We start from the raw sequence: 25011 nt of genomic DNA, 5'->3' as shown, positions 1-25011 counted from the left end.
TCAACACACACATGCCCTAGCGTGACCTTTGATAACACCGTAGAGGACAACGCCGATACTGAGAAACATATAGCCTCTAACTATGATTTTGTGATCATCGGGCCAAAATTTTGATAGGCAGGGGTTGGCAATCCTTCGGCTTCAGACATGCTGTTAAGAGCCGAAGAAGGCTCTCTGTATCATCTATCTACACTACTAAGAGCAGCTTTTCAAGCATGATTCAAGCAGCTTCATCCCGTTTATTGTTGTCTCCTCGTTGGCTACCGACAAATGGACGTACTCATCAAGGCACTCGTGGTGGCAAGCTTCACTATCGTACCCATCAACAACTCCAACAGCACCCTAAGTTTCCCTCTTCTTCCACATATTACCCATTCTAGCCGTTCTCGACCTGCGTGAACGTTCAAGACTATGCTTAACAGTGCCTCGTCACATCGACGGCGTGATTGAGTTCCTGTGACTGCCGAGGTGAGATAGTAGTGTCCAACGATGTGTGAAAGATCCCACCGCATCAACGGTAACTCGCATGCATACACTCTGTGGGGTCTGCTGATAGTGACACCGAGTGCCGCACCTCTTTCCGGGCCTGGCCGTGGTTTCAATGAGTCCGAAAGTAGCTTGGTGGTGACATGTTGCCACACCAAGGGAGTGTGGCACTTCATGACACTATGGGAGTCGGGTCTTAGGGACCTACTGGTTAAAGGCGCCGCGGCCAGTGTACACTTGCTTCATAGGAAATGGCAAGTAAGGCAACAAATCATCGACTCTGACAGCAAATCTGAATTTACTATGTCTAGGCAACTGACAAGGGTTGTCGGTGCGAATGCTAACGCTACCCTTGGCATTGGACAAGTCGGCGGTTCGAGTGTAGACTCAACAGGTTGGACCACGCTCCTTGCCATCCACAGAGGTCCATATAACTAGTAACAGGTTTTCTGGAACCAAGCTTTATATAAACGGAGTGGAAACTCCGCCGCTGACTTTCCGGGATCTCAATTTGCCTCCCAACAATGTACGTGTGTGCATGTTTGCTCAGCTTGCAGAGGGCCTCGAACATTTGGGTAAAAGAAGGCGGGCAAAACCATCAACCAGGGACAGAACTGGGACAATGAGTCTTTCTCGCGCGGCATACCGTAATGGTCGCGTTGCATAGACGCAACATCCAGATGGCTGCTCGTTCAGTAAGAACGCGGACTTTCTTGCATATACTGGAGCTAGCCTGAGACATGCAGCTGCAGCTGTATCAGCTGAAGATAAGAAATGCCTGCAAGGGGAATCCTCAGCCTACCTGCCCCAACCCTCTTCTGCCTTTCTTGCCTCTTCTCTCCCTTTGCTGTGGCGGGTCAAGATTTGAATCTGGGTGACAGGAAATGTTAGTATGTACGCAAAATGCAGGTGTTCTCCTTCACGTTATAAATCTGATTTTATAATGTCCAATATCAGTCGATGTATTCTTCAATACATAGTCACCAGATACTTCGGCGCGTATCAATGCTCATTGAATATAGTCTATGTATAAGTTTGCTGCCGCCCCTCAATTCCGAGGTCACAACTCAACTCAAGTCGTCAAACTTCTCGCAAAGTATAGTAGTAGAATATGATACATCGTTCAACCCCGTAGATCCAGCACCCATTCGGATTTCATTTCCTGCACGTCCCTTTCTGTGGCATCATGAGCAATTGTTGCCAATCACAGGAAGCCACGAGCTGGCGATCTGTTTGAGTGCGTGCTGCAGGCGTTATTCGCACATCCAATATATTTTCTTGGCTGCAGAATGCACATCAGTCGATAGTTTCGTCAGGCTGAAAAGTCCTCGACCCATAAGCCGGACACCGTATAGCTACATTACCTAGACTCATAGAATTATAGAAGCTCCCCATCCCCATCATCGACGGACCTCATCTGATCTGCTTTGTAGTCTTACTTTTGTCTTTAAGTGCTACAACTCAGTTGTCATCAAGATTCCAGGCAAGAGTTGCTTAGCTCTTAGAAACTTCAATCACACGTCAATATGTCGCCCTCAGAGGTTGCTGTGCCCGAGAACCCTGATATTCCCAAGGATCCAGACGACGAACTCGGGAAGATTTGGAAAGTCGTTGAAGACCGAGTGCGCAGTATGGCCGAGACAACAGGCGTAAAAGTCCCAAGGGGGGACCTGGCAGTCAAGAATGTCACGGATCTATTGGCTGCTCAAGCTCAGAGGTCTGTTGATGGCTCAGGAAGGTTTCAGGAGGTCCAGCAGACCTTTGACAAGACATTGACTTGCATCCGGACTCTCGGGGACATCGTGATTGGGCCTATATCACAGGTAAGATCTAGCGATGAGACGTATTAATTGTATTTTTCGTGATTCGTGTGCTTACTGGAATCTTAGGTTTTCGGCGGGCCTGCAAACACTTGCTTCAACGCGTTGACGTTTGTCATTCTTGCTTATCAAGGCTATAAGGGCATGTTTGAGGCTCTGGCCCAGCTTTTGCAAGGGTTCATTGAGTCGCTTGGCAGGCTTGATGATATCAAGAAATTGAATCCCACGCCAAAGCTGAGGCTTATTGCTTGCCAGCAGTTGATGCTGTTTGTCAACGTCTGCGACCTCACACTCAAGTTGCGTCAGAAAGTGCGCTTCAAAGCGCGCGCTTTCTTCAACTCGACCTTCCTAAACAATGACGAGGTGAAGAACCTTATAGAAGAAGCGAAGAAGCTCAACAAGAAGGAATTCCGGCAAATCCAGATGGACATCTTGGAAAAGCTGGATCGGGTTGATAGGAATGTCAATGGCTTTATGTTTGACTGGAAGACTGGGACTGATGAGAAGAAGTGGAAATCTACCGTGATAGACGAGCTTGGGTGGCCGAATGGCTCTGTGCTACAGAGTACGGAGGGCAAGATCCCAATCTTTTTCTGGAAGGAGCGTTTATTGAAACACTTGGCAAGGTCGTCCCATGATGACGGTCGCTGGCTTTGGAACCACGAACGCTTCCATAATTGGGCACGGGGGGAGAGTCATCATATGCCTGTCTTGGGGCTCGAGGGAGACGAAGGCACAGGAAAGACGCATCTGGCATCGAAGATCATCGAACATCTGAATCAGTTGGGCAAAGGGTCTTATGTGGCATACTACTTCGTGGAGGACAGCCGGAAGACCGAGTCAAACGCAGAAAGGGATACCGAGCCTGTTATCATACGAAGCCTTCTCTGGCAATTCGCCGACTCTTGCCGGCCCTTTCTCAAATCAACCGCAGCAGTTTGCGAAACGAAACGGCTGATGGTGAGATACGACGACATGTGGAATCTTCTGATCTCAAATGTGGCTTCTGGCAAGACGGAAGCCAGATTCTTCATCGTCATTGATGGACTGGCAACTGCACATACCAAGTTTGCCAAATCTCTTTTGGATGCGGTCGAGAGTCAAGTCAAAGCCTGTCAACGAATCCGTATTCTAATTACGGGCGTGCCGGCATTCTTCAGTGACCTGGAAGAAACACATGAACTCGGGATTGAAGTTATCAGGTTGAGGGATGAGAACCGCTCAGACATCGACAATTTTATCGACGATCGTATGAACCGGATGCCGGAATTGACGAATCGATCCAATGTACGGGCCGCACGAATGAGAAGAAGGATAAGCAACAAGTTGGTAGGGTCGGCAAGAGGAGACTACCGCAATATGGCCCATGTATTGGACAAGATTAAGAAGAAGCCCCTGGATCAAGACTGGGTTGAGAACTGTCTCACAGGCGCCAGCAGTACAGCAGCTAGCAAAATATCCGGAATGGTCCAATCCATCGACACGCAGAGTCCTCACAACATATTCGATATCAACGAGATGATTCTTTGGGTCATCGATGGACGGACATGGTTGAATCTGCGTCAGATGGCGGCAGCATTATCACTCGCGCATGCCGCAGAGAGCAAGTCGCAGCAGGACAATGAGCGGAATATGACAGCCCGAAAACTCAAGTCCAGAATTGAGGGCGGCACTTATTCGCTCTTCGAGCGCGATGAGGATAAAGAAATCAAATTCAAAGGCGGCCTGAGCATTGAAGAGGCCAAACAGGGCATTCCACACAAGAGATCAAACCCTGGCGTCGCCCGCGGTGGCATCACTACAGATTCGATGGCCATACAGCTAGCTGAGGTGAATCTGGTGAAACATTACCTGCAGACTGTCTGTCCTAAGAGTCTTTATGACAAGTTCGGTTTCACGGAATTCTTCGAACAGAAGCTCAGCAGCGAGGCAAGTTATACTTGTCAAGACCCGGCAAATGCAGAACTTGTTCTTTCTCTTCGCTGTCTCATGTGTCTCGTGGATGAGCGGAAACCCGAAACCAGGGCGCTTTACAGCTACGCAGCAGAAAATCTCCACGAACACTTATGCTCAGCTATTACTGAGCCCGGCGACACCCATGACGAGCGGTCTTCCCCGGATGATGAATACGGCGCTACAGACAAATCTGATTCGTCAGATGACGAGATGCATTCTCCTTATCGATCCCAGAGAGACCCTTTTCTTCAAGCTCAAGTGGCGGGCTATCTTGCAAGACTATTTCTCGAAGACTACGCCATGGACTCGTTGTTTGGATTTTGTTACCCCGTCAGTGATGACAGAAGGAGTGTCCTCGAGCTGAAAGAACTTCCGGCCAGCTGGAGTGCCTGGATCATGGATGACAAGGCACTTAATCTTCTGAAGACGTCGCTTTTCCGGGATACTGATGTTCTACGACACACCGGTGAGAGCGGCTTGGTGAAGTCTTTGACAGCGCCAAACCACGTCATTGAGAAGCAACCTTTCGAGCTACTGAAGTTTGCTGTGAAGAGGGCAGTCACGCACCTCTTAAACCCAGGTGCGACAACCTACGAGATCGAAACGTCATTCGCATTTCTTCTCGTTGCTGAGGCAAGGGTAAGCATGTCCTTCCCCAGATTCTGACAAAACGTAGCAACTGACTTTTCATTCCAGTCAAACGCTGAAGACAAAGTCATCGACGAAGACAATATATGGACGCCCACAGTTGAGCAGGTGAAAGCTGTGGAGGTTTGGGCGTTGAGAACGTCAGCAAGCGATCCTACCTCGGTTTGGACAGCACATGTTGCCGCCGTACTTCTCAATCTCAACAAGAATGGACACAAAGACATTCCTCTCAGATATGTTGAGAATCTAGCGCGTGAAGCATTGAACAAGGACCCATCCAACTGGAAGGCATCTTACGTCCTGGCTCGAGCTATTGAGAGGGACGAAGATGCTGCCGAGCTTCTTGAGGGTATCATCATCAGCTACATGTCTGGCGAGGAATGCCCCGGCCTTTCTCGAGACAAAAGGCTTCTGGCGGAATTGTACCTTGAGCAAGGCGACAGACTTTGGAACATGGGCGGTCAAGAGAATCAAGTCAAAGCTGCCGAAGCGTACAGTAAAAGTGTTGAGAAAGACGGCACGCATCACACACGATACGTCAGCATAGTAAAGCGATACGCAGAATCGAAGATGTGGAGACATATTGCTTCTCTGATGAAGCAGCTTGTCGCGGGCTTTCCCCAGAGGCACGGGAATGCTATTGGGAAGATCATGTGGGAGGGAATCTATTCCGATCCTTTCATGATCGCCCTCGTGCGGACTGCAGACGCCCTAGACGAATGGGATCTGTTGAGAGCCATCTATGAGCAGGGTGAGAAGGGAAATTCCTCGTTCTGGGTCACTTTTGAGCTGCGATCCAGTTACGGCATTTCCCTTTCAAGGTCTCCGAAGCATCAGGATGAAGCGCTCGCAGTGTTTGAGGAACTCATGGATAGAAAGATTGAACCCGGATTTGAGTACTTCGAGCGCATGATGCAAAACCAAGTACTGCGGTACATCATGCCAATGTACACAGCGCGAGTCGCGGCGTCGAAAATGACGAAGACGGAGCCGCCCGAGTTCGAAGAAAGAGTTGACCGGCTGCACAAGGATTTCATGAAATCTTACGAGAAGAGCGATTCCATGCCGCTGACCGTACTCTATTTCTCAAGATACTACCTTGCCCGTGGAAAATCTCAGAAAGCAAAGGAAGTAGCAAGGGATCTGGTATCACAGTCTCTTGAGATGATGCTGAATGACGACTCAAGCGACGACTATCAGTGCTTCTGGCAATTACAGGCACTTTTCTGGACCTTCAAAGACATTGACAACGCCATCGCAGCAGTGACTATGCTTGCAGCGGTGGAATACACGGAACATGTGAGGAATAAGGAACAATGGGAAGAGCAAATGATCGAGTGGAGGCGCCGCAATGAATCGAACAAAAACAATAGCAATGGTGAGGTTCACGACGGCGGAAATCACTTGCCTCATCCAAGTTGAAGCCACTCCCCCCGAGAGACCGTACTGTGTAGCTGACAGGTACTTAGGACACGGAGCGAACACCACACATAGTCAAGACGACTCCCCCGATGCACGGGCAGCACCACCTCCCTCAGTATCCGGTATCGAATTGGCGCCAGAAGAACACGACGATGATGGCCAGGAATCAGGGAAGCCTAAAGAGCCCATATACGGCATGAAAATACTTTGTGACGGCTGTGACAAGGAGTTTGATAATCCAAACGGTATGTGGACGTGCATAGATGAGTGCGGTCAAGTCCAATTCGACGAGGAATGCCTCAAGAAACTGCAAGAGGGCACCCTAGGAAATTTCGTTTGCAGCAAAGACCACCTCTTTGAGAAATTTCCGGAACAAAAATTCAGGGTCAAGGAATTGTCCAAGGACGAGGTCCGAATTAAAGGAAACATCCTTTCACTGAAAGCTTGGGGGAAAATTATAGAACAGCAGTATGCAACGAAAGCAAACAAGGTGTAGAAGTCACGAATTCGCATGGACCGTTTGGGCTCATTTGGGTCTTCAAGTATCTTGTCATCAGGTTCTCTATAATCCGAGTTTGCGTTTTTGTATACACTCATGACCTTCTGGTATAGGAGTAAGCCATCTCCATCGAAGGGCTCTATGATTTGACTTCCAATAGGGTAAAGGGCAAGCGGATAGGCAAGCGGCCGAGGAAGAGAAGTGTTCGAATTACTTGAATGATCCTACCAAGTTTGGTAGGTACTGCTAGCGCTACATATCAAGCCTTGGAAAACCTGTCAAAATTTCAGCACATTGCTAGGGAATTACACTCTTGTGTGCTATATGCCATACTTCAACAGACTTTCCTGCCCATGCCACCCTGACTCCCGGTGATCCACGCGTCCCGGCAAGACAGCTGTTCGGGAAGTCGACATGGCGACATGGTATCGGCAGCAGAGTCAGATAACTCAATCAAAGGCCAACGGGTAAGGTGTGAATGCGATCAGTTGATGTATTATCTTCCCACTCCTGGTAGGTATCATGCCGTGTGTGATCATTGACTCAGGAGGGTTAGAAGCGCGGGTGCTTCTAAGGGCTTACACGTACTCGCTTGCCCGGCTTCCATCGTCTACACGAGTCCAACACCGCTTGGGCTGGAAACTTCTGAGGAAAAGGTTGACCTGAAAGAGAAAGCGGTACTGTGCGAAGTATCCAAACAAGCAGCGATCTCATCCTTTGCGCCTCTCAAAGCAGAAGCGCAGAGACCAACTCCAAGGGGGCTAACAAAAACGTCTCAAGACATGTCGTGCATATCGTCTCGTGAAGAGAGTGAGCCCGCATAATCTTTCGTGCTCCGGCGTAGGGAGAAAACGAGAAGGCGAAGAGGAGACGAGAAAAAAATAGAAGGCTTCTTTTCAATCTTGACCAAGTGTTGGTCCATCCGCACCACCCCTTGGGCCCCCTCGGGCATCTCGCGTTATCGGTTGACCCGGGCAGGATTCAAGGGGTTGAGAAAGTGTCTGACTTGAGCGATCGACCCGTGAATCAGAAGAAGCGTGATTCAGAAAGAGCTGGGACACAGGGGAAAAAAAAAGAATGGTCTTCGTCATCCATCAGGAACATCCATCAGGACGTCGTAAGGCATACGCACTAGTAACGGCTAACAAACCGCACAGAGAGTGAGAAGGAGGGGGAAAGGGGGCAAGCCCGACGTCTCAATGCCATCATGCCTAAACTCTCATCCCGGGATTCCCGCTTCTCGCCTTTTCGCCTCTCTCTCGTCCTCGCCGCCTCGTGCCCACCCTCCAGATCCCTCCTCCTGCGTCGTCCCGACTCGAGGGAAGAAAAGATTGCCGGTGGACGGATCTTGGCCGTCGTCAAAGAGGGTGGGAACATGGGCCACCAACCACTCATCCTGCACGGCGTTCCCAACAACACGGGAGAAAGTCCGGAGGTCGGAGAGGTTACGGTGGGGAGAGAAGAGAGAGAAAAGAGGAAGAGAAGGACGGCTTACGCATGAAGCGGTCCGAGTGTCTGGTAGTCAGAAACAGCCGTAGTTGCGGAAAAGGTTGAACTGTGTAGGTTAGGCCCAATGGGGTGGTCCTCCTCGGACGGGAAGCAAGGGTGTCCAGGGTCTCTCTTCAGGTCTAAGACTCTTGGGATTTGGGCTGTCTTTTTCTCGCCTTGTAATACAGATCGGGCCGAAGGATGTTGTCAGTCTCCCGAGGGAGCGATGTTGGGCTTTGAATCGTAGTGGGAATACATGACAATGTCATAGTGTGATATCAAGTTGAGAAGATTACATACATGTCACGATTGAAGGAACTCGCAGATTTGTTTTAACTTGTTCAGATTTAATTGAATTAACCGACCGACCCTTGACCCGATCAACGCCACAACAATGAACATGATGGTCTTTTTGTTACATTATAGAAAACTGCTCGTGAAAATGGGTCATTAGTGACAGTCGTGTCGATGTCGCCAAATATTACCAAGCGCGTCATCTAGAGGTTGGTGTGTCCCTCGCCTTTCCCTTTTGGCTGGTCTTTCTCTCTTCCTCGCACCTAAGAAGTATCATCGCCTTCTTCTTTCTCTATAGTGGGATATGGAAAAAAAATGATTTCAGAAATGGTTTTTTTGTTGTGAAACTCGATGCCGTTCAAAACACGCTTTGTTTGTGACTGCTCTGCCGCGCGCGCTCCTAATAACATGATGTCTAATTTTTGTGTTGATTTTTTTGATTTCTTTCATGTTTTGGTCGAAACTCTCTCCAGTTGCTCGACTCAGGACGCTTAGCCCTCCTCGACGACGGCGCGGTTGGCAATGTAGAAGCGCTCGCCCTTGTCGTCCTTCTCGTGCTCGAGGGCGACCTTGCTCAGCTGAGTGAGGACGTTCTCGATGAGGGTGTCGGTGACGCTGCGCTTCTTGCGGCCCATGTCGTTGAGGACCCGGAGGTTGGTCAGGACGTAGTAGACCAGGGCCATGACGATGGTGACGGCGACGGAGTAGACGAAGACGACGCAGACGGTGACGAAGTCGGTGCGGCCGTTCTCGGACAGGAACTTGTTGAGCGAGGGAGGGGAGGCGGGCTCGCCGCGGCCGCCAGAGAACCAGCCGAAGACGCAGAAGAGGATGGACAGGACGTCGACGGCGGCGATGGCACCGATGAGCTGGAAGGAGGGGAAGGTGTCGAAGCCACGGGTGACGAAGATGAGCCAGTTCTGGGTGAGGGAGATCTCGAGGAAGAGAATCTCCTGGACGGAACCGTAGTCGTGGATGACACCACCCTCGGTGATGTACATGGTACCGCGGAGAATCCAGGTGCCGGCAGCGAGGAGAGAGCCGAGAACGATGGAGATAATCCAGATCTTGGGCAATTGCCACTCGACGGGACGCTTCTCGAAGTGGGCGTTGTCGTACTATTGGTTTGATTAGTGACATGAAGTGAATGTGCTGAGTGAGGCAGATACTTACAGCGACGGCAATGGTGGCCAAATCAGCGAAGAGAGCGAGGAAGACAATCAGGTCGGCGCGGACAGTCTCGTTGATGATGATCATGGAGGTGACCAGGTAGATCTCCAAGTGCAAGCAAAGGGCGATACGGTACTGGATGTAGGCCTTCATGCGCTGGAAAATCTGGCGAGACAGCTTGATGGCGGAGACAATGGTGGAGAGACCGGGAGCAAGGAAGACGATATCGGCGGCGGCCTGGGCAGCCTCGGTGGCACCCTCGACGGCAATACCGCAGTCAGACTTCTTCAGGGAAGGAGCATCGTTGACACCGTCACCAGTCATGGCAGTCAAGTGACCACGCTGCTGAAGCATCTCGACGACCTGGTACTTGTGCTCGGGGAACACCTCGGCGAAACCGTCGGCACGCTCGCAAAGATCGTGGATGGAAGTGCCAGCCATGTCGGAGTGAAGAAGCTTGTCGGAGTTGTAAACCTTGGTACCGAGCTGGAGCATGCGGCAGGTCTCGACGGCGATGGCGTGGGCGTCACCAGTAAGCATCTTGACCTGGAGACCGAGAGCCTGGGCCTCGAGAATGGTCTGGCCGGTATCAGAACGAGGGGGGTCGAAGAGGGACAGCATGCCGAGCATCTCCCAGGGGCCATCCTCCTCCTTGACGGCGACGGCGAGGGAACGGAAACCACGGCGAGCGAACTCGGCCGCCTTCTCCTTGAAGAGGGCGGACTGCTCCTCGGTGCAGTCGGTGAGGGCGAGAACGGCCTTGGGGGCACCCTTGGCGCAAGTGTAACGGACACCACGGTGGGTGGCGATGGTGGTGATACGCTTGGAGACGGGGTCGAAGGGAGTGAACTTCTCGGTCTTCCAGCCGTCAGAGATGAGCTCCTTGGCCTTGGGGTAGCGCTTGAGGGTGAGAACGGTGATCTTGTCAATGGGGTCGAGAGCCTTGATGTTGTGGGAAGAGGCAAGGGCGGCAACGGCCATCATCCAGTTGATGTCGACTCCCTCCATGACGAAGGGCTCGCGGACGGACAGCTGGTTGGCAGTGAGGGTACCAGTCTTATCGGAGCAGAGAATGTCGACACCGGCAAGGGACTCAATGGCGGTAAGCTTCTGGACGATAGCCTTCTCCTCGGCGAGGTAGGCGGCACCGACGGCCAAGGTGGTGGTGGTAACGCAAGGCAGACCGATGGGGACACCGATAATGAGAAGAATCAAGGCGTAGTGGAGCAAGTTGACGGAAGTGCCCTCCTCAGAGACCTCAATGGAGCGGTAGAAACCACCGATCCAGGCGGCGAGGATGAAGATGATGACAAGGGCGAGAAGCGTAGTACCGATGGAGTTCATGATGGCCTTGAAGTGACCCTGGTCCTGGGCGCCCTGGACGAGGGAGGCGGTCTTTCCGACGAAAGAGGCCTGGGCGCCGTGGGTGACGATACAGAAAGCCTTGCCGCGCTTGCAACCGGTGGTGTAGTAGCAAGTGTCGGTCATGAACTTGTCGACAGCGAGGGACTCACCAGTCATGGCAGACTGGTCAACGGCGACGATGGAGTGTCCGAGGGCGGGGTTGGCGTTCTCCTCATCACCCTCCTCGAACTTCTCGCGGCGGGGGGACATGACATCCTGAGCCTCGAGCTCAGCCTTGTAGGCGCTGTAGCCGGCGGGGTTCTCGTAGTCGCAAATAAGCTGGCAATCGGCGGGGACGACGTGGCCTTCCTCGACAATGATCTAGAGAGTCCGTGTAAGTAAGATTGGCTTTCCCTGAATCGCCGATGCGATAATCGAGATGAGACGACTTACAATGTCACCGGGGACGAGTTCACGAGCGCGGATGTCTTCTTCTCTGCCCTGGCGGACGACACGAGCCTTCATGGCAATGTCACCCTTGAGGGAGGCGACGACGTCGGCAGCCTGCTTCTCTTGGTACCAACCGACAGCGGCGTTGAGCAACAAAATGGCGACAATCAGACCGGCGTCAAGCCAGTCCTGCAGGGCAAAGGCGAGGATAGCGGCACACTCCATGACTGCATTGAGAATTAGCGTTTTGGCCTTGGTGTTTCATGCAGTCCATGCCGCAGACTGCAGTGAAGTGGTTGTTGGCTTGTGCTTACCATAGAGAATGGGACCGCGGAAGAAACCGACGAACTTGAGGAACATGTTCTCCTTCTCGGTGGTGAGTTCGTTCCAGCCGGTGTACTTTCTGCGGCGCTCGACTTCCGTGGGGTCAAGACCTTGCCTCATGTCGGTCTTGAGCCAGTCGGCGGGAGTGACGAAGCCGCTGGCACCAGCGCCCTCCTGGGTGGCCTTCTTCCAGAATTGCCATGCTGGCACCTTCTTGGTTGTGGCCGCCTCGGTCTCTTCCACCTCAGCGTTGGGGTCCCGGTAGGTGTCGATGTACTTGATCAGACTGTGGTGAAAAGTGCGGTGTTAGTTGCCAGCGTTACATTGGAGGGAGAATTCTGAGCCATTGGCGCTTGGAGAAGAGCCAATGGCGTGTAAGACTGGTTTTCTGGGGGTGATGGTGAAGAAGATAGACTTACGATCTGTACTCCTCGTTGGTACCGCCTTCGCCAGCACCGCCATCAACCCGGTTGTTCCTGGCGCGCTCCTGGATGAAGTTGCCGGTCTCGAGGTCCTGGTCGTCATCCTCGGTGTTGATGGGTTGAGGGTAGTGCTTGTTGCCTCCTTTTCCTATTAAGCCCGCCATTTTGTATGGTGCCATAGAACAACGGAAAAGGAATACAGTCCAGCTGTAGGGGTAGTAGAGGCGAGCGCAGGACAGGTATATATAGGAAGGTAGAGGATGAGGGAGGAGAGAGGAAGGAGGGGCAGAGCAGGGTGAGGAAGAAGGCTAAACCAGAAGAGACATGAATCACGGTGGGAGAATGGGGCATATTATATTACATCTGTCAAACGGCGAGGCCGGACTGGTCGAAGAGGTTCCGCGGATGGGAACAAGAAGATGGGACCAAGGCAAGGCAAGGCAAGGTAAGGAAGGGCATGGGCCACGGCCCCCAGTGTGGAAGGGGGAAAAAAAAAAGGTAGACTGGCATTGTGGCATACTCCATACTCTCCGTAGTTTGGTACCTACCCTCGCGCGGCAATGGAGAGGCAAGAAACGAGACGAGAGGCAAGAGACCGCGGCGTCGGCGTGTGTGAGCTGTGTGGTAGGTGTGTGTGTGAACAAGGGACCGGCGTGTAGCTGCGTACCCCGTCTTGCTCGGATCAACGCCAAGAAGTTGCAAGCATCAAAACAGATGCGGGTGAGGGAAAAACCCACACACTGTGACCGGGCGAGCGACGTCGATGCTATTTCGAGCAAGGGTACGGATACAGAGCAGAGACGACGGGACATTTTTGCCGCTGGGCAAGCGTCTGGCGCGAGAAGTAGGAGCAGAAGGGAGCAGCAGCAGTACATACCTAGAGCAAAGAGCGAGATAAAAAAAAAACTGGACCGAGAAAGGCGTTGTCTGTCTATCTGTCTGTCTGTTACTGCCAGTATGTACCACTGTGTACACTATACAGCTTAGCTGCCGCTAGAAAGACACTGACAAGACAAGAGACGAGGACTTCGTGCCGAAGAACTGGGGAGCTACACTAGGACGAGCTGGCTGGCAGGGCAATCCAACCTACTACGGCGTTGGACGTGGGGACCTTTGGGACCCGCGTTCCTTTCCATTAGCTTTGCGGCTTGCGGCTGGCGGGCTTGCTTGCCTCGCTCTCTCTCTCGTGTACGTGTGAGTGTGCTCTGTGCCGTCACGCCGTGCTATCTCTCTCTCTTTCTCTTTCTCTCTGCCTCCCTCACTTCCATGTCTCGTGCCTTTTTTGGAGCCAAGCCTCTTTCTGTGTGGAAGAATATTGGCCAGCTTCTAGCGTGAATTTGGTCCCCCAGATGCCCCATTAGACGGGCCGACCTATCAAGACAGAGACAAGTCGCTGTCTCATCTGCCAGGATGCGAGGATGGATATCTGACAACAAGGGGAAGCCAGCGTGAGTCGTGCGTTTCGAGGAAGAAACTCTGCAGTGACTTGCCATTGTATGGGGGTTGAGGGTGAAGATGGGGGTCAAGTTCAAGTCTCTATGATACAAAAATAAAATGCCTCAGTAGTACTACACGGCGTGTCCTAGGGGGGGTGGTGGTTATGGCGGGATGGACTGGGCTGGGCTGGCCGCTTGCTGGGCACGTCAATAAAAAAGATTTGAGGGAAAAAAAGACAGACGAGGTCAGAAAGAAGAGGAGCTACTACCAGTACGGATACCGATACACTAGGTACGCTACGTACTTGACACAGACATAATTCCGAGATTTCGTCGAGCTCTCTGCACCGTACGGAGTATTCGTAGTTCACCTCTGTTCTCGGGCAACCCCCCGCGCGCCGCCGCAAAAAAGTCGAGCTCCAGTCTCCAGTCTGCAGTCTCCAGAGTTCCTTCGGTTGTGAGGAAGTGTCCCATCTGTCTAGTCCACGTTGAGCGCGGACCCGGACACACCCCCCTGCTAAAGGACATGTTCCGTGGGTTGAAAGAACAAGAGACGTTTGACTATCAGGGACTGGGACTGGGAGAGTTGGAGCAGAGAGAAGAGAGACCAGAGTCGGGAGTCGGGACTTGGAAGGGGGAGGGGGGGTCTGGAGGGGAGGATTTCCTTTCCATTGCCCCTCCAATTGGACGACCGCACCCCCCTCCCTTTGACCCCTCCAGAGTGAGAGACTTGAGAGTCGAGAGTCGAAAGAGAGAGAGAGTCCCGGGGCTACGTACCGTGTGAGGTATTCGCAATACGTACTCTTTGTCCTCCACTCCCCATCTCTTTTCGTCCGGCCCCTTGTCGTCGCGACAGTTTCAGCTCTGCTCCGAAACCCACATCACGTGACTTAACTCGCCGCCGCCTCGTTCCCCAATTCCACGTCCAAGACCTCTAAGCCGGTGAACCCTGGAAAGCCTTGGTCCACGCGCGATAAGCAACCCAGCACCAAACAGGTAGGTATCTTTGTACCTCTCCGAAGTCCCGCCATCAACCTTACCGCAGATGGCTTGCTCGACAATGGAGTCTCCGTACGGCGAACCCTTTCCGCTTGGCATCCACCCGCTTTCGCGTCCCGACTTTGCACTATGTACGGAGTACTTGCAGACCGACGCTGCATTGTTGGATCTCTTTGCACATCTGCACCGGTACTGAGAACCGCTTTGCACAGCACTACTTACTTTTGCAGCATGCAGCGTGGTGGGGGTGGGAAACTTCCTTTTGGAGGAGCCGAGGCGGGAAGGGCAAAGGACCACCCACCACTGGCAACGTCCAACTCCCAACTCCCAACTCCGTCTTGCTTCCGCTGTACAGTGCGGACGGGCACTTGGACGGGCATCTAGGATAGAGCCTCTGCCAAGACTCCAATTGTCATGTCCTCGTCTTGCCCTCGACTGCGGTGATGCAAGTCTATGTCTGGCTATGGCTCTCGAGACTCCAGTAAGCAGCGCCAAGAAATCCCCGGAATAGACCGCGGCGAAGGGTGTTTGGTTGCGTGTGAAGAGGGTGGTCCATTCACGATTCGTAGGGTTTTGAATTACACGAAAGTGACAGGTGGCGGTCAAAGCCCTCTCTGTCTCTCTCTGTGTCTCTCTCTCTCTCCCTGAGCTCTCACTGTGACACTGCCTCTGCCCCTCCCCCAAGCATCGCCAAGTCTTTCCTTGGAAACACTGTCAAGCGATCTGCCTCGCGACGGGCCTTGAGTTGAGGCTATACGTGAACCATCCCATCCCTCAAGTGTTGCGCGTTTGCCTTGCCTCTCTGTCTCTTATACTACACACCTGTTAGCGTATTTCTTTTTTTAAGCTCTTCACCGCTGGCACTGCACTGCAGAGGAAATCTTTAACCCAAATTAAGAATAAAAAAACAAATCCGACCAACGAGATACTCCGGGGAGAAACCTGCCAAGCCTTTTTACCCCCGGCCAAGCCCAAAACCAAACCTCGATCAAAGAGTGCAACGGTATCGTAGTAGCATTAAGAGTATGGATTTCCTGGAATAGCAGTATGAGTGGTTTCTACTTGCCACGGTACGGAGACTTCAAGACAAGATAGTTTGACGCCATGTGCCGTGACTATCCAATTGCGTTCAGTATGTACACACACACACAGACTGATTAATGTTGGGGCCTATGGATATGGGGAAATGGGGAAGAAATCACCGCAATATTGGATGGGGGTGGGAAATGAATCGGCGACGTTCAACCTGCAAAGTCACTCACGTTGCGGGCCAAGAAAAAAAAACGAGGCAGATTTTGTGCAGTGCGGGCAGCGCATACGATGCGGGATATTGGGGTCCCGTTCACGCGCCGTATGCGTGTGCAGCAATGTAGCTTGTGCGGTGTGCCCGCGGTGTATAATCCCTATGTCCTCATTTGCGCTTGAACCTGGCTTGACCGACCGGACTGGCTGGCGTCCATCAAATGCCTCACCCACGGAAGTCAAGAACGCCACTTGGCTCGTTCTGGCTGTATCCTGGGGGAGGGCCCGACTGGCCTTGCTCTTGGCTTGCGTGTGGTGAAAGTGGAAGCGCTACGGATACGTCAATCTGCCTAGTTCTCGCATCTCGGCACGCAAGGCAGCGTGTAATACAGAGTAGTCAAGTAGTCTCGACGAAAAGATAGGGACAGCATGGCAGTCGGAGGCGAGATGACGATGGATTATGGTTCCAGACGGAGCTGGATGGATGATTGCTGTTCAATGTGGCAAGTCGGCCGGCCCGTTGACCGGTCACTCCTGTCGACGAACCCCGTTCCAACGAAGTTTCCACGACTCCTCCTACGCGGGTACCCAGCTGTGAATTACTCTCCGACCTCCGACGACTCGACGAGCGAGCGGAAGTGAGGACTCGACTAGTCAGTGGGAAACCGGGAAGACGCCATTGGACCAACGTGGCCAAAAGCGAGATTTGCGCGAAAGAGACCCGTTGGATGATCCGTGTGCAATTTCTGGCGTAATACGCTGCAAAGAAGTCGCGCTCCGCTGTCGCTGGCCCTTTGCTGCTTGTCATGCTCGTCTGGCATTCGTGGGAGGAGCCACAAACGTCCCAAGCCAAGCCTGGAGGAGGAGGCGAGTCCTGACTTTTCCGACTCAGGGACATCGTGCATTGGTTTGTGCGGCATCGAAGGGAAACCGTTCGCGCAATGCATTGCTGGAGCCCATTTCTTTGCCATGGATGGGGGCACCACTGGCTCACTGGCATACTGGGTGGACACCGGTTCGGTTCCATGGAGATGCCTGCCACGATAGGAAAACACTAGCAGCAACGCTAGAATGAAAAGAAGAGGAGTTCCTGGGGCAGCAAGCTGACGAGGAGGGTCCCCTTGCTCCAATGGCAGGGCCCCTGCAGAGCCCCAGGGAACCCACTCGATCCCCATCAATCCTCTCGATCGAACAGGGGTTTTGGAGCTTCAGTTGCCGTGGGGTTTCTCTTTTGACGTGCTGCGAGCTGCAGATACGCGGGCTGTGGCCGAGCCTACGCGATTTCACTTTTTGCTCGCTCTTTTTTCGCCGTGTTGCCCTTCCCTCTCATCCTTCTCGTGTCTCTTTTCTCTCCCCATCGTTGCCAATTGGTGGCCAGTCCTCCCGCCTGGGAACTCAATCTTCGTCCGACCTTTGCTTCTTCCTTTTGTCGATTGCGGCTGTGAAAAAGTCCCATTGATGTGCTGGACCTGCATGGGAGAGGGTGGCCGGGAGAGTTTATGGAAATCGTCATTGCTTAGGTACACGCCAAAGTATGATAGTGGTGACAGAACTCCCAGCCGGGCCAGCCACGGGGCTTCGTGTGTCTGCTCAGAACTTGAGAACAGACAATCGGGGCCTACAGCAGTAAAAAGAGACCAGCTTCAGCTTCAGCCAAGCCTCCCCAACTAGAAGTCGCCAAGACATGGCGGGACTGGACCCCCGGAAGTCTGTCTCTCTCTCTCTCTCTCTCTCTATGGTTGGCCTAGCTGGACTCGCTCTCGGTGCCGTGTTCTACTGCCCGTCTTTCCTTTTTCGAGTGTTCTGCAGTCGTCCTGTCGCTGCATAAAGCGATGCTATTGCGCTTGCCAGACGAACCTGGAAAATCCCATCCAACCTTCGGTGCTTTGGGAGAAAAAGTCCCGCAGTCTCGGTGCAGCAGCCGTGTGGGCGGGAATTTTCGACACACGACAAACACGGCAATTTTGCGGATCCCTTGCAGACTAGCTAGCCCACCTTTGGCCTGCCAATGCATGTCAACGAATATCCGAGCCGTCATTGGCTGGGATCGATGAAGAAGAAGACGGGATGGGATTGGATTGGCAGCGCTGGGTTGAATGGATCGGTGGATCAATGTTCTGCAACTGTGGGAACTGCGGAATTGTCCAGGGCGTGGGTACAATCCAGGTACGGATACCCCTGCTATGTCGGCAATTCGACGTTTCTCCGTCATGGTCTCTTTCCCGTCTTTCTCTGTGGCTCTCTGTGTGTCTCTGTCTCTTCCTGATTCGAAGGGGTATGGATGGGATGGGACGGAACGGGGATGCTGTTCCTTTCCTTCTTCGCCTTGCCGTGTCGCGGGAATTGTCGTCGTCGTGGTTGAGTTGAAACAGTCAACACTGTGGAAGATCAAACATCCAAGGAATCTGAAGGGACGAATTGGGACTCTGCAAGCGTGCGTCTGTGTGTTTTCTCAACCTCTTTTCCAGGTTGCCTTGGGCCTCCTTCATGGTAACCGTAGCGTTGTGTGGCACAGGGATTGGTAGAAGCTTTGGTCAAGACCGACCCTCGCGTCGCACGACCAGGATGCATTCGGAAACAACTTGGCGCGCGATCCGTGATCTGTATTCAACTCGGGAGGAAGATAAGAGAAGGACATATTTTATTTGGTGCTCGATTGCCTTGTCCTGTGACGAACGTGCCTTGTTGGCCCGGGCTTGGAAGTTGGGCCAAGATTAGTCGTTGGCGTGCCTGGATGAGGAATTTCCCAAAGTCGCTGGGTCATTTTGCCGAGGCCTGGGGAGGCATGTGTTCCATGGCCATGTTGGTAGCACTAACTTGGTATCTGCACTCCGTAGACATGTTTTGTATGATTGTATGCGTTGTTGCATCCATCGCTCGCACCGTCCGGGCTTCTCTCGGTTTGTTTTTTGGGGGGAAGGGTATTTTTCCTATCTTTCTCTCTCAATGTCGCGGCTCGCTTGACAAAGTAATTTGACGAGCAGCCAAGCCTAACCCGGACTCTTCCACTTGGCCTTGGGAATCTGGGGTGGATGAGTGGTCAGTGATGAGTGGTGGATGGATGGTGGGTGGATTTACCGCGGCTTCGGTTCTGACGAAAGAGAAGACGGGACCGAAATGGCATTGGCAACGGATTACGGGCCCCCAACTTTCCAATAAATCAAGGAAATCAGGCTGAAGGGAAATCAAAGGCTCAATGTTCGGGAAAGCTTGGGGGTGAGTCTCGCTCTCTCTTCGTTTAAACCCGGCCGGTCCTGCATCTCGCGTCATTACCGAGATGCGAACATTTGGGCCCTGGGCTCTCCTGCCGTGTCTGCCTACCAAAGGAAGCATAGCGCCCATCTCGGTTCACTCCTTCCTTTTGGTGCTTTGCAGCAGTTTTTTATGGGGAAAAAAGGCTGGAAGGGAATAGTGGGGGCTGAGACATGACCATCTCACTTTCCAATCGCGACTTGTGACTTGGCCATTTGACCCAGGCCTCAACTTGCCAAGATTACTCTAATGAAATCAAAAGCTGGGGGAAATCGGAGTAGCAGGCCGAGTTCACGAAATGCAGGCACAAATGACAGGCAAGCCGCACAACACTGCGAAAGGCAGGCAAGCATCCCGCGACATTTGATGATGGCAAGTCAGATATCACAAACTACGCAACGTCGTCCTGGAGTCCTGCTCTATGCCAACAAACATACATTGGGGCTTTCTTTCGGTTCCCCCCCAACCCCTACCCAGGTCCCAAGTTCCCAATAATCCCAACCTCAAGGGCATTGACTTGTCTGATTTGAACATTTCGTCAATTGAGGCTTAGCAATTAGACTCCAGCCTCAAGTGAGAAACCTCTTACTTCTGCCGAGTCGTGAGCTTGGACCGTGACCGGTAAAGTAGCCACTTACATCGTCATAACCCAAGTCAATTGACCCGAGCCACCGATGGCGCCTATCAAGCGTCGGGTGGCTCTTCCGACTCTGGTCGTTCCCGTCGAGTTATCCGTACACTAGTTGTGAGCCTTGCACTCTCAACAAGGTGCCCTGCCACGCTGCCCTGCCTGCCCTGTTTTCGGATGGCTTGTGCGTGCGCAAGTATGCTCGAGGCTGTGGGATGCAAGATAAGAACCAACAACAAAACGATTTGTGCAACAAGGGGCCTCATTCATTGAGTGGGGGTCCCCTGTACCTGAGTTTCCGTCTCTTGTGCAGAACCACAGTCTGCCGCTTTGTTGGTTCGAGTCGTCTGTACCTCGACCCTGGTCCCGCGCGGCCGACGAAGATTGTCAGACAAAGAACGCCATATCCCAGGTACGATTAAACATGGAAGGACAAGGAGAGGAAAAAAAAAAGTTAACGTCCGGCGAAGGCGACGGAGGCGGTGGTGGCGGCGGAAAAAGTCAACGACGACGGTCTTGCATCTGCAGATATTTTGATATGCAATTGGACGACGGGACACCGCGGCCACAGCGGAGATTCCTGTCGTTATTCCTGCCGTTAAGGTTGGGAACATGAACGGCACTCTGGACGGCAAGCGCCAAGCATCGTCAAGTACCTACCTGCCTTGCCTTGATGCTTGGGTGACTTCGTGGTTCCTGTCAATCCTTTTCCTCATTCACCTGCCTTTCTCCTTCCCTGCCTCACCTTGCTCACCTGCCGCGCCTGCCTCACCTGTGGTGATCTGCGTAAGCTGTGGCAGGCGGGCAGGGCTGGACTTGGCTGCGTTTCGGAGAAAACTCCATCGCTTTCCCAGCCTGCCACCAACATCCAACCACAACACCATCACAGACTTCAAAGCCACGGCCGAAACGCAAGCTCTCAATCACAATGTCGTCAATGTCGAGTCGCACAGCCGATTGAGCCTCCTTTCTCTTGGCATTTCCTCTCTCTATCCCTCCCCCCGGTTTCGTCCAACCAAAACCCCTACACCACCAACGGCATATCACGACATAAACACACATGGCACACACCTATCGCACACCGCTCACCGCACGCACCGCATACTATCTGTACACACTACACACAAGCACGACGCCACCAGACGCCAACGCTGGCGGCGCACCACTGTCACTCTTCAACGACGGATGTGCCCGTCTACACGATGCCCGCCCTTAGTACAGCCGATATCTGCAGATCGGCCACTAGAGGCTTGTATCTCTTCGATGGCGTCTTGTGTTACCGTCACCCATCCACCACCACGTTCCCGGCCCCCCCAGCCACTCTGCACCCTTCCCATGGCTTTTGGGAGCGCAAATCGCGGGAAGCATACAGGAATCGTCTGTGCCTGGCCTGGCCCCGGCCTGTAGTCCCGGACGAGACTCGAGACTGAGAGTAAACGTCGTGGGAGCCGTGGGAGCGTACCTTAGTGCCGTGTCAAAAATGTGTCGCGCTTGTTCGTCCGTCGTCCAAGATCGCCAAATGTTGCCCCAATCCTCCCACACCCCACGTTCCCTTCTCAAAGTTGAAGGCTCCTAAGAATACGACGTCGAAAGATACGGACTGAGATACGACTCCCGCCGAGGTCGATGCCACCGTCTCGTTTCTGGCAGGGTTGCGCACACAAACAGTCAGGTACATACCCAAGGTGCTCCGTACACGCGCGCAAAGTTGCAGCCGATGAGCGAACCCCAGAGTTCCTGCATGTCACGACCAGTCAAGGGTTCAACAAGTCTCCTAGCGTCCGCAAAACGCACAGTTCGCCTCATCGACGTGTGTGGTCGGGTCGGGTTGGCGCACGACGGGTACGGTACTACGGATACACTGCGGCGGTAGGTGAATGTAACCCTCCACGTTGGAAACGCGGGCCCCTCGTTCAAAACAGAACGTAGCCGTCTCTACACCCGGGAATACGCCGTAGACTTGTGGAGTCTCCTAGGTGTATTAGGACGATACCACGGTGAGTTATTTGGCTCATACTGAAAGCTCTTCAGAGGGCCTTGATTCACCAGTGAGGCGTGCTGCGTGCATAGCACTGTGAAGGTGGCGGTCTGGGAGTCGGAAAAGGCCCGACGGCGTGGCGGACTCATCTCTCCCAACCAAACAAACTCTTCCTGTCAAGATAATGCAGCAACAAGCTGCCGCACCAGTATTAACGCCAACGCCAACAGATGGGATGTCAGGTCTCGAGCCGAACCATACTAGGCCAGACCAAGTCACAAATCGCTCAAGCTTCTATTTCCAACGTGGTATCCGTCGAGGACAGGGCAGATGCAACCGCGAGAGTTCCGTCGCGTTGCATTGTCCCATCTTATCATCAGAAGAAGAGAAAAGTCAACGAAAATGACCAGCTAGCAATCTTCACTTTGACTGAAACCAGGCGAACGACCTCGAACAGAAACAGCCCCCAGAGCTCCATCAGTCTGGCCGTCAGCCGTCCTACGGTCCTACGGCGGCGGAGGCGCTTACTATCCTCGTCCTCCGATCCTCGTCGTCGTCCTCAGCTTGAATCAGCCTTCGACTCCACTCCCAGCCACTAGAGACCCTGTTTTCTGCTCATAACGAGGATCCAGTTTTATTTTTATGTTATGCTCTTCGGTTCGTTTTGCCATGAATCTCTTTGTGCTTCGCTGATTCGTGACGTGGGGTTTCCCAGAAACGGCGCGTTGTCAAACAGGTTCCCATCAATTACCCAGTCCAAGTCTGAATCTGATGGAGGAGAGTCCAGGGGTCCCTCTGTGACGTGCCGTCGTTGTCGTAGCCGTCGTCGTCGTCCTCGTCGTCGTCGAGTGGCACCCGTCCGAGGGAAAGGCCCCTTCCCTAAAATTGGGCATGGGCCGAATCGTCTTAATGCAACAATGGGAACTCCATTCCATTCCTCAAATCCTCCTCGGTTCCTTATTGATACTACTACGTAGAGGCTAGTGGTTTCCTGTGGATACGGGGCTAATCGCGCCGATGGATATTTCACTCTCACTCTCTTCGTGTCCTCGGTATCCATTCCTGGCATTCCATGCTTTCCCAGGCTGTCCCGACCAATGAAAGGCCTTGAATCGGGGGGTATATCTCCTTGTCTCTTATGAACAAAAAAGATTAATACAAAGAAAATAAGGGCAAACCCGCCTACCCCATCGTCCCCATCTCCGTACCTCGGGACCGCACCGGCGTGGTCGAATTGATGTGGTTTGCGCGAATGACGACGTTCGTGCTATACCCGGACGGCGGTCGGCGCGAATTGAGCGCCGGGCTGGCCATGCCGCAGCGCAGAAATACCCGCTGCTAAACAAGTAGAGTCCGCGGATCTTGACCGCCTCATTATTTCGGAGAGATTGTGATTTGCCCACACGCACATCTCCGCGCAGGCGCGCACCATGGACGAGGCTTTCACGACTCACGAGGGCACGCTACCGTTCGCGAGGCTCCAGTTTCTCCTCCATCTCTTCTGCTTCCCCATCGTCCTTCCCCAGTATTTCTCAACTCCGGTCCCATTTGTTTGGCGCACCGACGACAACAAGGCCATCTCCGACCCGGGTTTCCAGGCACACCAGGCTTCCAGCAGGTTCTTGGTTCTCTCAAAGATCCTTCAATTCGACCAACCAAGGCCAACTCTTTAGTGGGCTCCTATGAGCTTGGTAGTGGGCGAGGCCGGTAGTGATCGGCCGTATTCCATTCTAAACACGGCCCCCAATGGCCGACCACTTACCTGTCATGCCTGTTACCAAAGAGAAAACCATGCCCTGTATTTTCTCCAAGCAGCAAAGAGGATACCCCAAGGGCAGGCCCCAAGAATGGAGTCGCTTTCCAAGTTGTGAACCAAGAAAGCCACCGGTCAATTGGCCGTCCCCATGGGGGTGGTTGATGGTTCAATCGGTGTAACTCGGTGATTTTTTTGGGGTTATGCGATGTTCGATGTAATCCCCATGCTCCTGCAGGCCAGCCTCGATTTCTTGTTTCCGTTGGAAGTCACTCGTCAGAACGTCCCTCGAAATTGTCTTGGCAAGACTGCAACTGATTCAGCGCAAGACTTTGCCAAGTCGCAGATTTGGTCATCCAAGTGCCGTAATAACTTGCGGCACGTATCAACTTTCGCCGTTTTGGAAACATGGCTCGTGCCTCCTGGGCCATACAGCCGTACACAAAAGTCCTGCAGGGTCCGTTTGACCAGTTTTGGTTCATGGCTGGATGAGCACGGAAGTTATACATAGTACTACCGCTGCGGCACCAGATCAACAACGTGATTGACTAAGGTAAGACACACGCAGACAAACTGCACTGCAGAAATGTGATGCTCGTACGGGGTGGAAAGGGGGGACCTTCTAACGGTCTTTCTGCAACCACCTCAAACGACGTAGAGACGACACACGTTCCTCGAGAGAGAAGAATCTGTAAGCCTGTGGCCTGTGGCGCTTGTAGAATTCATGCCTACACTCACTTCTGCATGCTTGGCACGCTCGACGCTTGGGGTTTGCCTGTCCCGTACGGAGAATCCCTCCGTAGAGGGAAGAGTGATCGCCCATCAATCCCGTCGGGCGGGAAGGGGGGAGAGACGTCTGAACTCTCTTTCCCATTTTTTCGTCTCATCGCATCTTTTTTCTAAAAAAACACACAAGCAAAAAAAAAAAAGTTGCTCTCGACCAACAGATTCCTCCCCATCCAAAACACCTAGCGGACCTTTACAAACCCGCCAAGAGCACCCAAGAGTTTCCAAGAGGTTCTCAAGCCTTTTTTCCCACCCTGATCCGTCACCCCAAGAAGTCCCAAGACGATTTGCCGGCATTGAAGCTTTTTCGATGCTCACGAATATCGGTCTTGGCCCGGTTGAGGCTGGGGGCCAGATCGGCATTGGCGTTTCTTTTCCCGCATGTCGTCCTCTCTTCCTGTCACCCTCTCACGGGCATTGATGAAGTCTTGGTTCTCCAATCCCAAGCCGGGTACCAGATTTCTTGTCGAGATCCCCCCAAAGACCCCTTGGCCAAGAATTCTGTTGAAGCATTGATGGCCACCTTTCCTCCGTGTTTGTCTTCTGTCCTATCGTGGTAGTTACACTCGACAGCCAAGAAGTTTCAAGCAACATGCCATTTCTTGGCCTGTAAA

At 52.9% G+C, this 25011-nt stretch overlaps 8 protein-coding genes across 8 annotated transcripts; 5 read left to right on the top strand and 3 right to left on the bottom strand.

Moving 5' to 3' along the window:
* Positions 1–2012: 2012 nt before the first annotated feature.
* Positions 2013–4928, top strand: CTAM01_05820 (uncharacterized protein; the record flags this gene model as incomplete). The annotated part of the gene is made up of 2 exons (XM_060521850.1): positions 2013–2309; positions 2376–4928. 2 exons carry the CDS (start codon positions 2013–2015, stop codon positions 4926–4928), a joined length of 2850 nt encoding a protein of 949 aa, XP_060383519.1.
* A 663-nt stretch (positions 4929–5591) lies between these two features.
* On the top strand, positions 5592–6828 carry CTAM01_05819 (uncharacterized protein; the record flags this gene model as incomplete). Its single annotated transcript, XM_060521849.1, has 2 exons — positions 5592–6327; positions 6380–6828. The coding sequence occupies 2 exons, from the start codon at positions 5592–5594 to the stop codon at positions 6826–6828; spliced, it is 1185 nt and encodes a 394-aa protein (XP_060383518.1).
* A 2276-nt stretch (positions 6829–9104) lies between these two features.
* CTAM01_05818 (plasma-membrane proton-efflux P-type ATPase) lies at positions 9105–12502 on the bottom strand (the record flags this gene model as incomplete). Its single annotated transcript, XM_060521848.1, has 5 exons — positions 9105–9731; positions 9787–11508; positions 11581–11804; positions 11892–12187; positions 12321–12502. 5 exons carry the CDS (start codon positions 12500–12502, stop codon positions 9105–9107), a joined length of 3051 nt encoding a protein of 1016 aa, XP_060383517.1.
* A 4148-nt stretch (positions 12503–16650) lies between these two features.
* Positions 16651–16821, bottom strand: CTAM01_05817 (uncharacterized protein; the record flags this gene model as incomplete). Its single annotated transcript, XM_060521847.1, has 1 exon — positions 16651–16821. The coding sequence occupies one exon, from the start codon at positions 16819–16821 to the stop codon at positions 16651–16653; it is 171 nt and encodes a 56-aa protein (XP_060383516.1).
* A 439-nt stretch (positions 16822–17260) lies between these two features.
* Positions 17261–17671, top strand: CTAM01_05816 (uncharacterized protein; the record flags this gene model as incomplete). Its single annotated transcript, XM_060521846.1, has 1 exon — positions 17261–17671. A coding segment is annotated over one exon (411 nt), but the record flags the coding sequence as incomplete, so codon positions are not given.
* A 73-nt stretch (positions 17672–17744) lies between these two features.
* CTAM01_05815 (uncharacterized protein) lies at positions 17745–18395 on the bottom strand (the record flags this gene model as incomplete). Its single annotated transcript, XM_060521845.1, has 1 exon — positions 17745–18395. A coding segment is annotated over one exon (651 nt), but the record flags the coding sequence as incomplete, so codon positions are not given.
* Positions 18396–20492: 2097 nt separating this feature from the next.
* On the top strand, positions 20493–21287 carry CTAM01_05814 (uncharacterized protein; the record flags this gene model as incomplete). Its single annotated transcript, XM_060521844.1, has 1 exon — positions 20493–21287. One exon carries the CDS (start codon positions 20493–20495, stop codon positions 21285–21287), a length of 795 nt encoding a protein of 264 aa, XP_060383513.1.
* Positions 21288–23288: 2001 nt separating this feature from the next.
* Positions 23289–23531, top strand: CTAM01_05813 (uncharacterized protein; the record flags this gene model as incomplete). Its single annotated transcript, XM_060521843.1, has 1 exon — positions 23289–23531. The coding sequence occupies one exon, from the start codon at positions 23289–23291 to the stop codon at positions 23529–23531; it is 243 nt and encodes an 80-aa protein (XP_060383512.1).
* Positions 23532–25011: the final 1480 nt, after the last annotated feature.

This window comes from Colletotrichum tamarilloi (assembly GCF_030869305.1).
Source record: "Colletotrichum tamarilloi strain Tom-12 chromosome Unknown Scaffold_15.1, whole genome shotgun sequence".
Classification (NCBI taxonomy): Eukaryota; Fungi; Ascomycota; class Sordariomycetes; order Glomerellales; family Glomerellaceae; genus Colletotrichum; species Colletotrichum tamarilloi.
The sequence above is the reverse complement of the archived record's forward strand: the minus strand, read 5'-3'. Positions and strand labels throughout refer to the sequence as shown.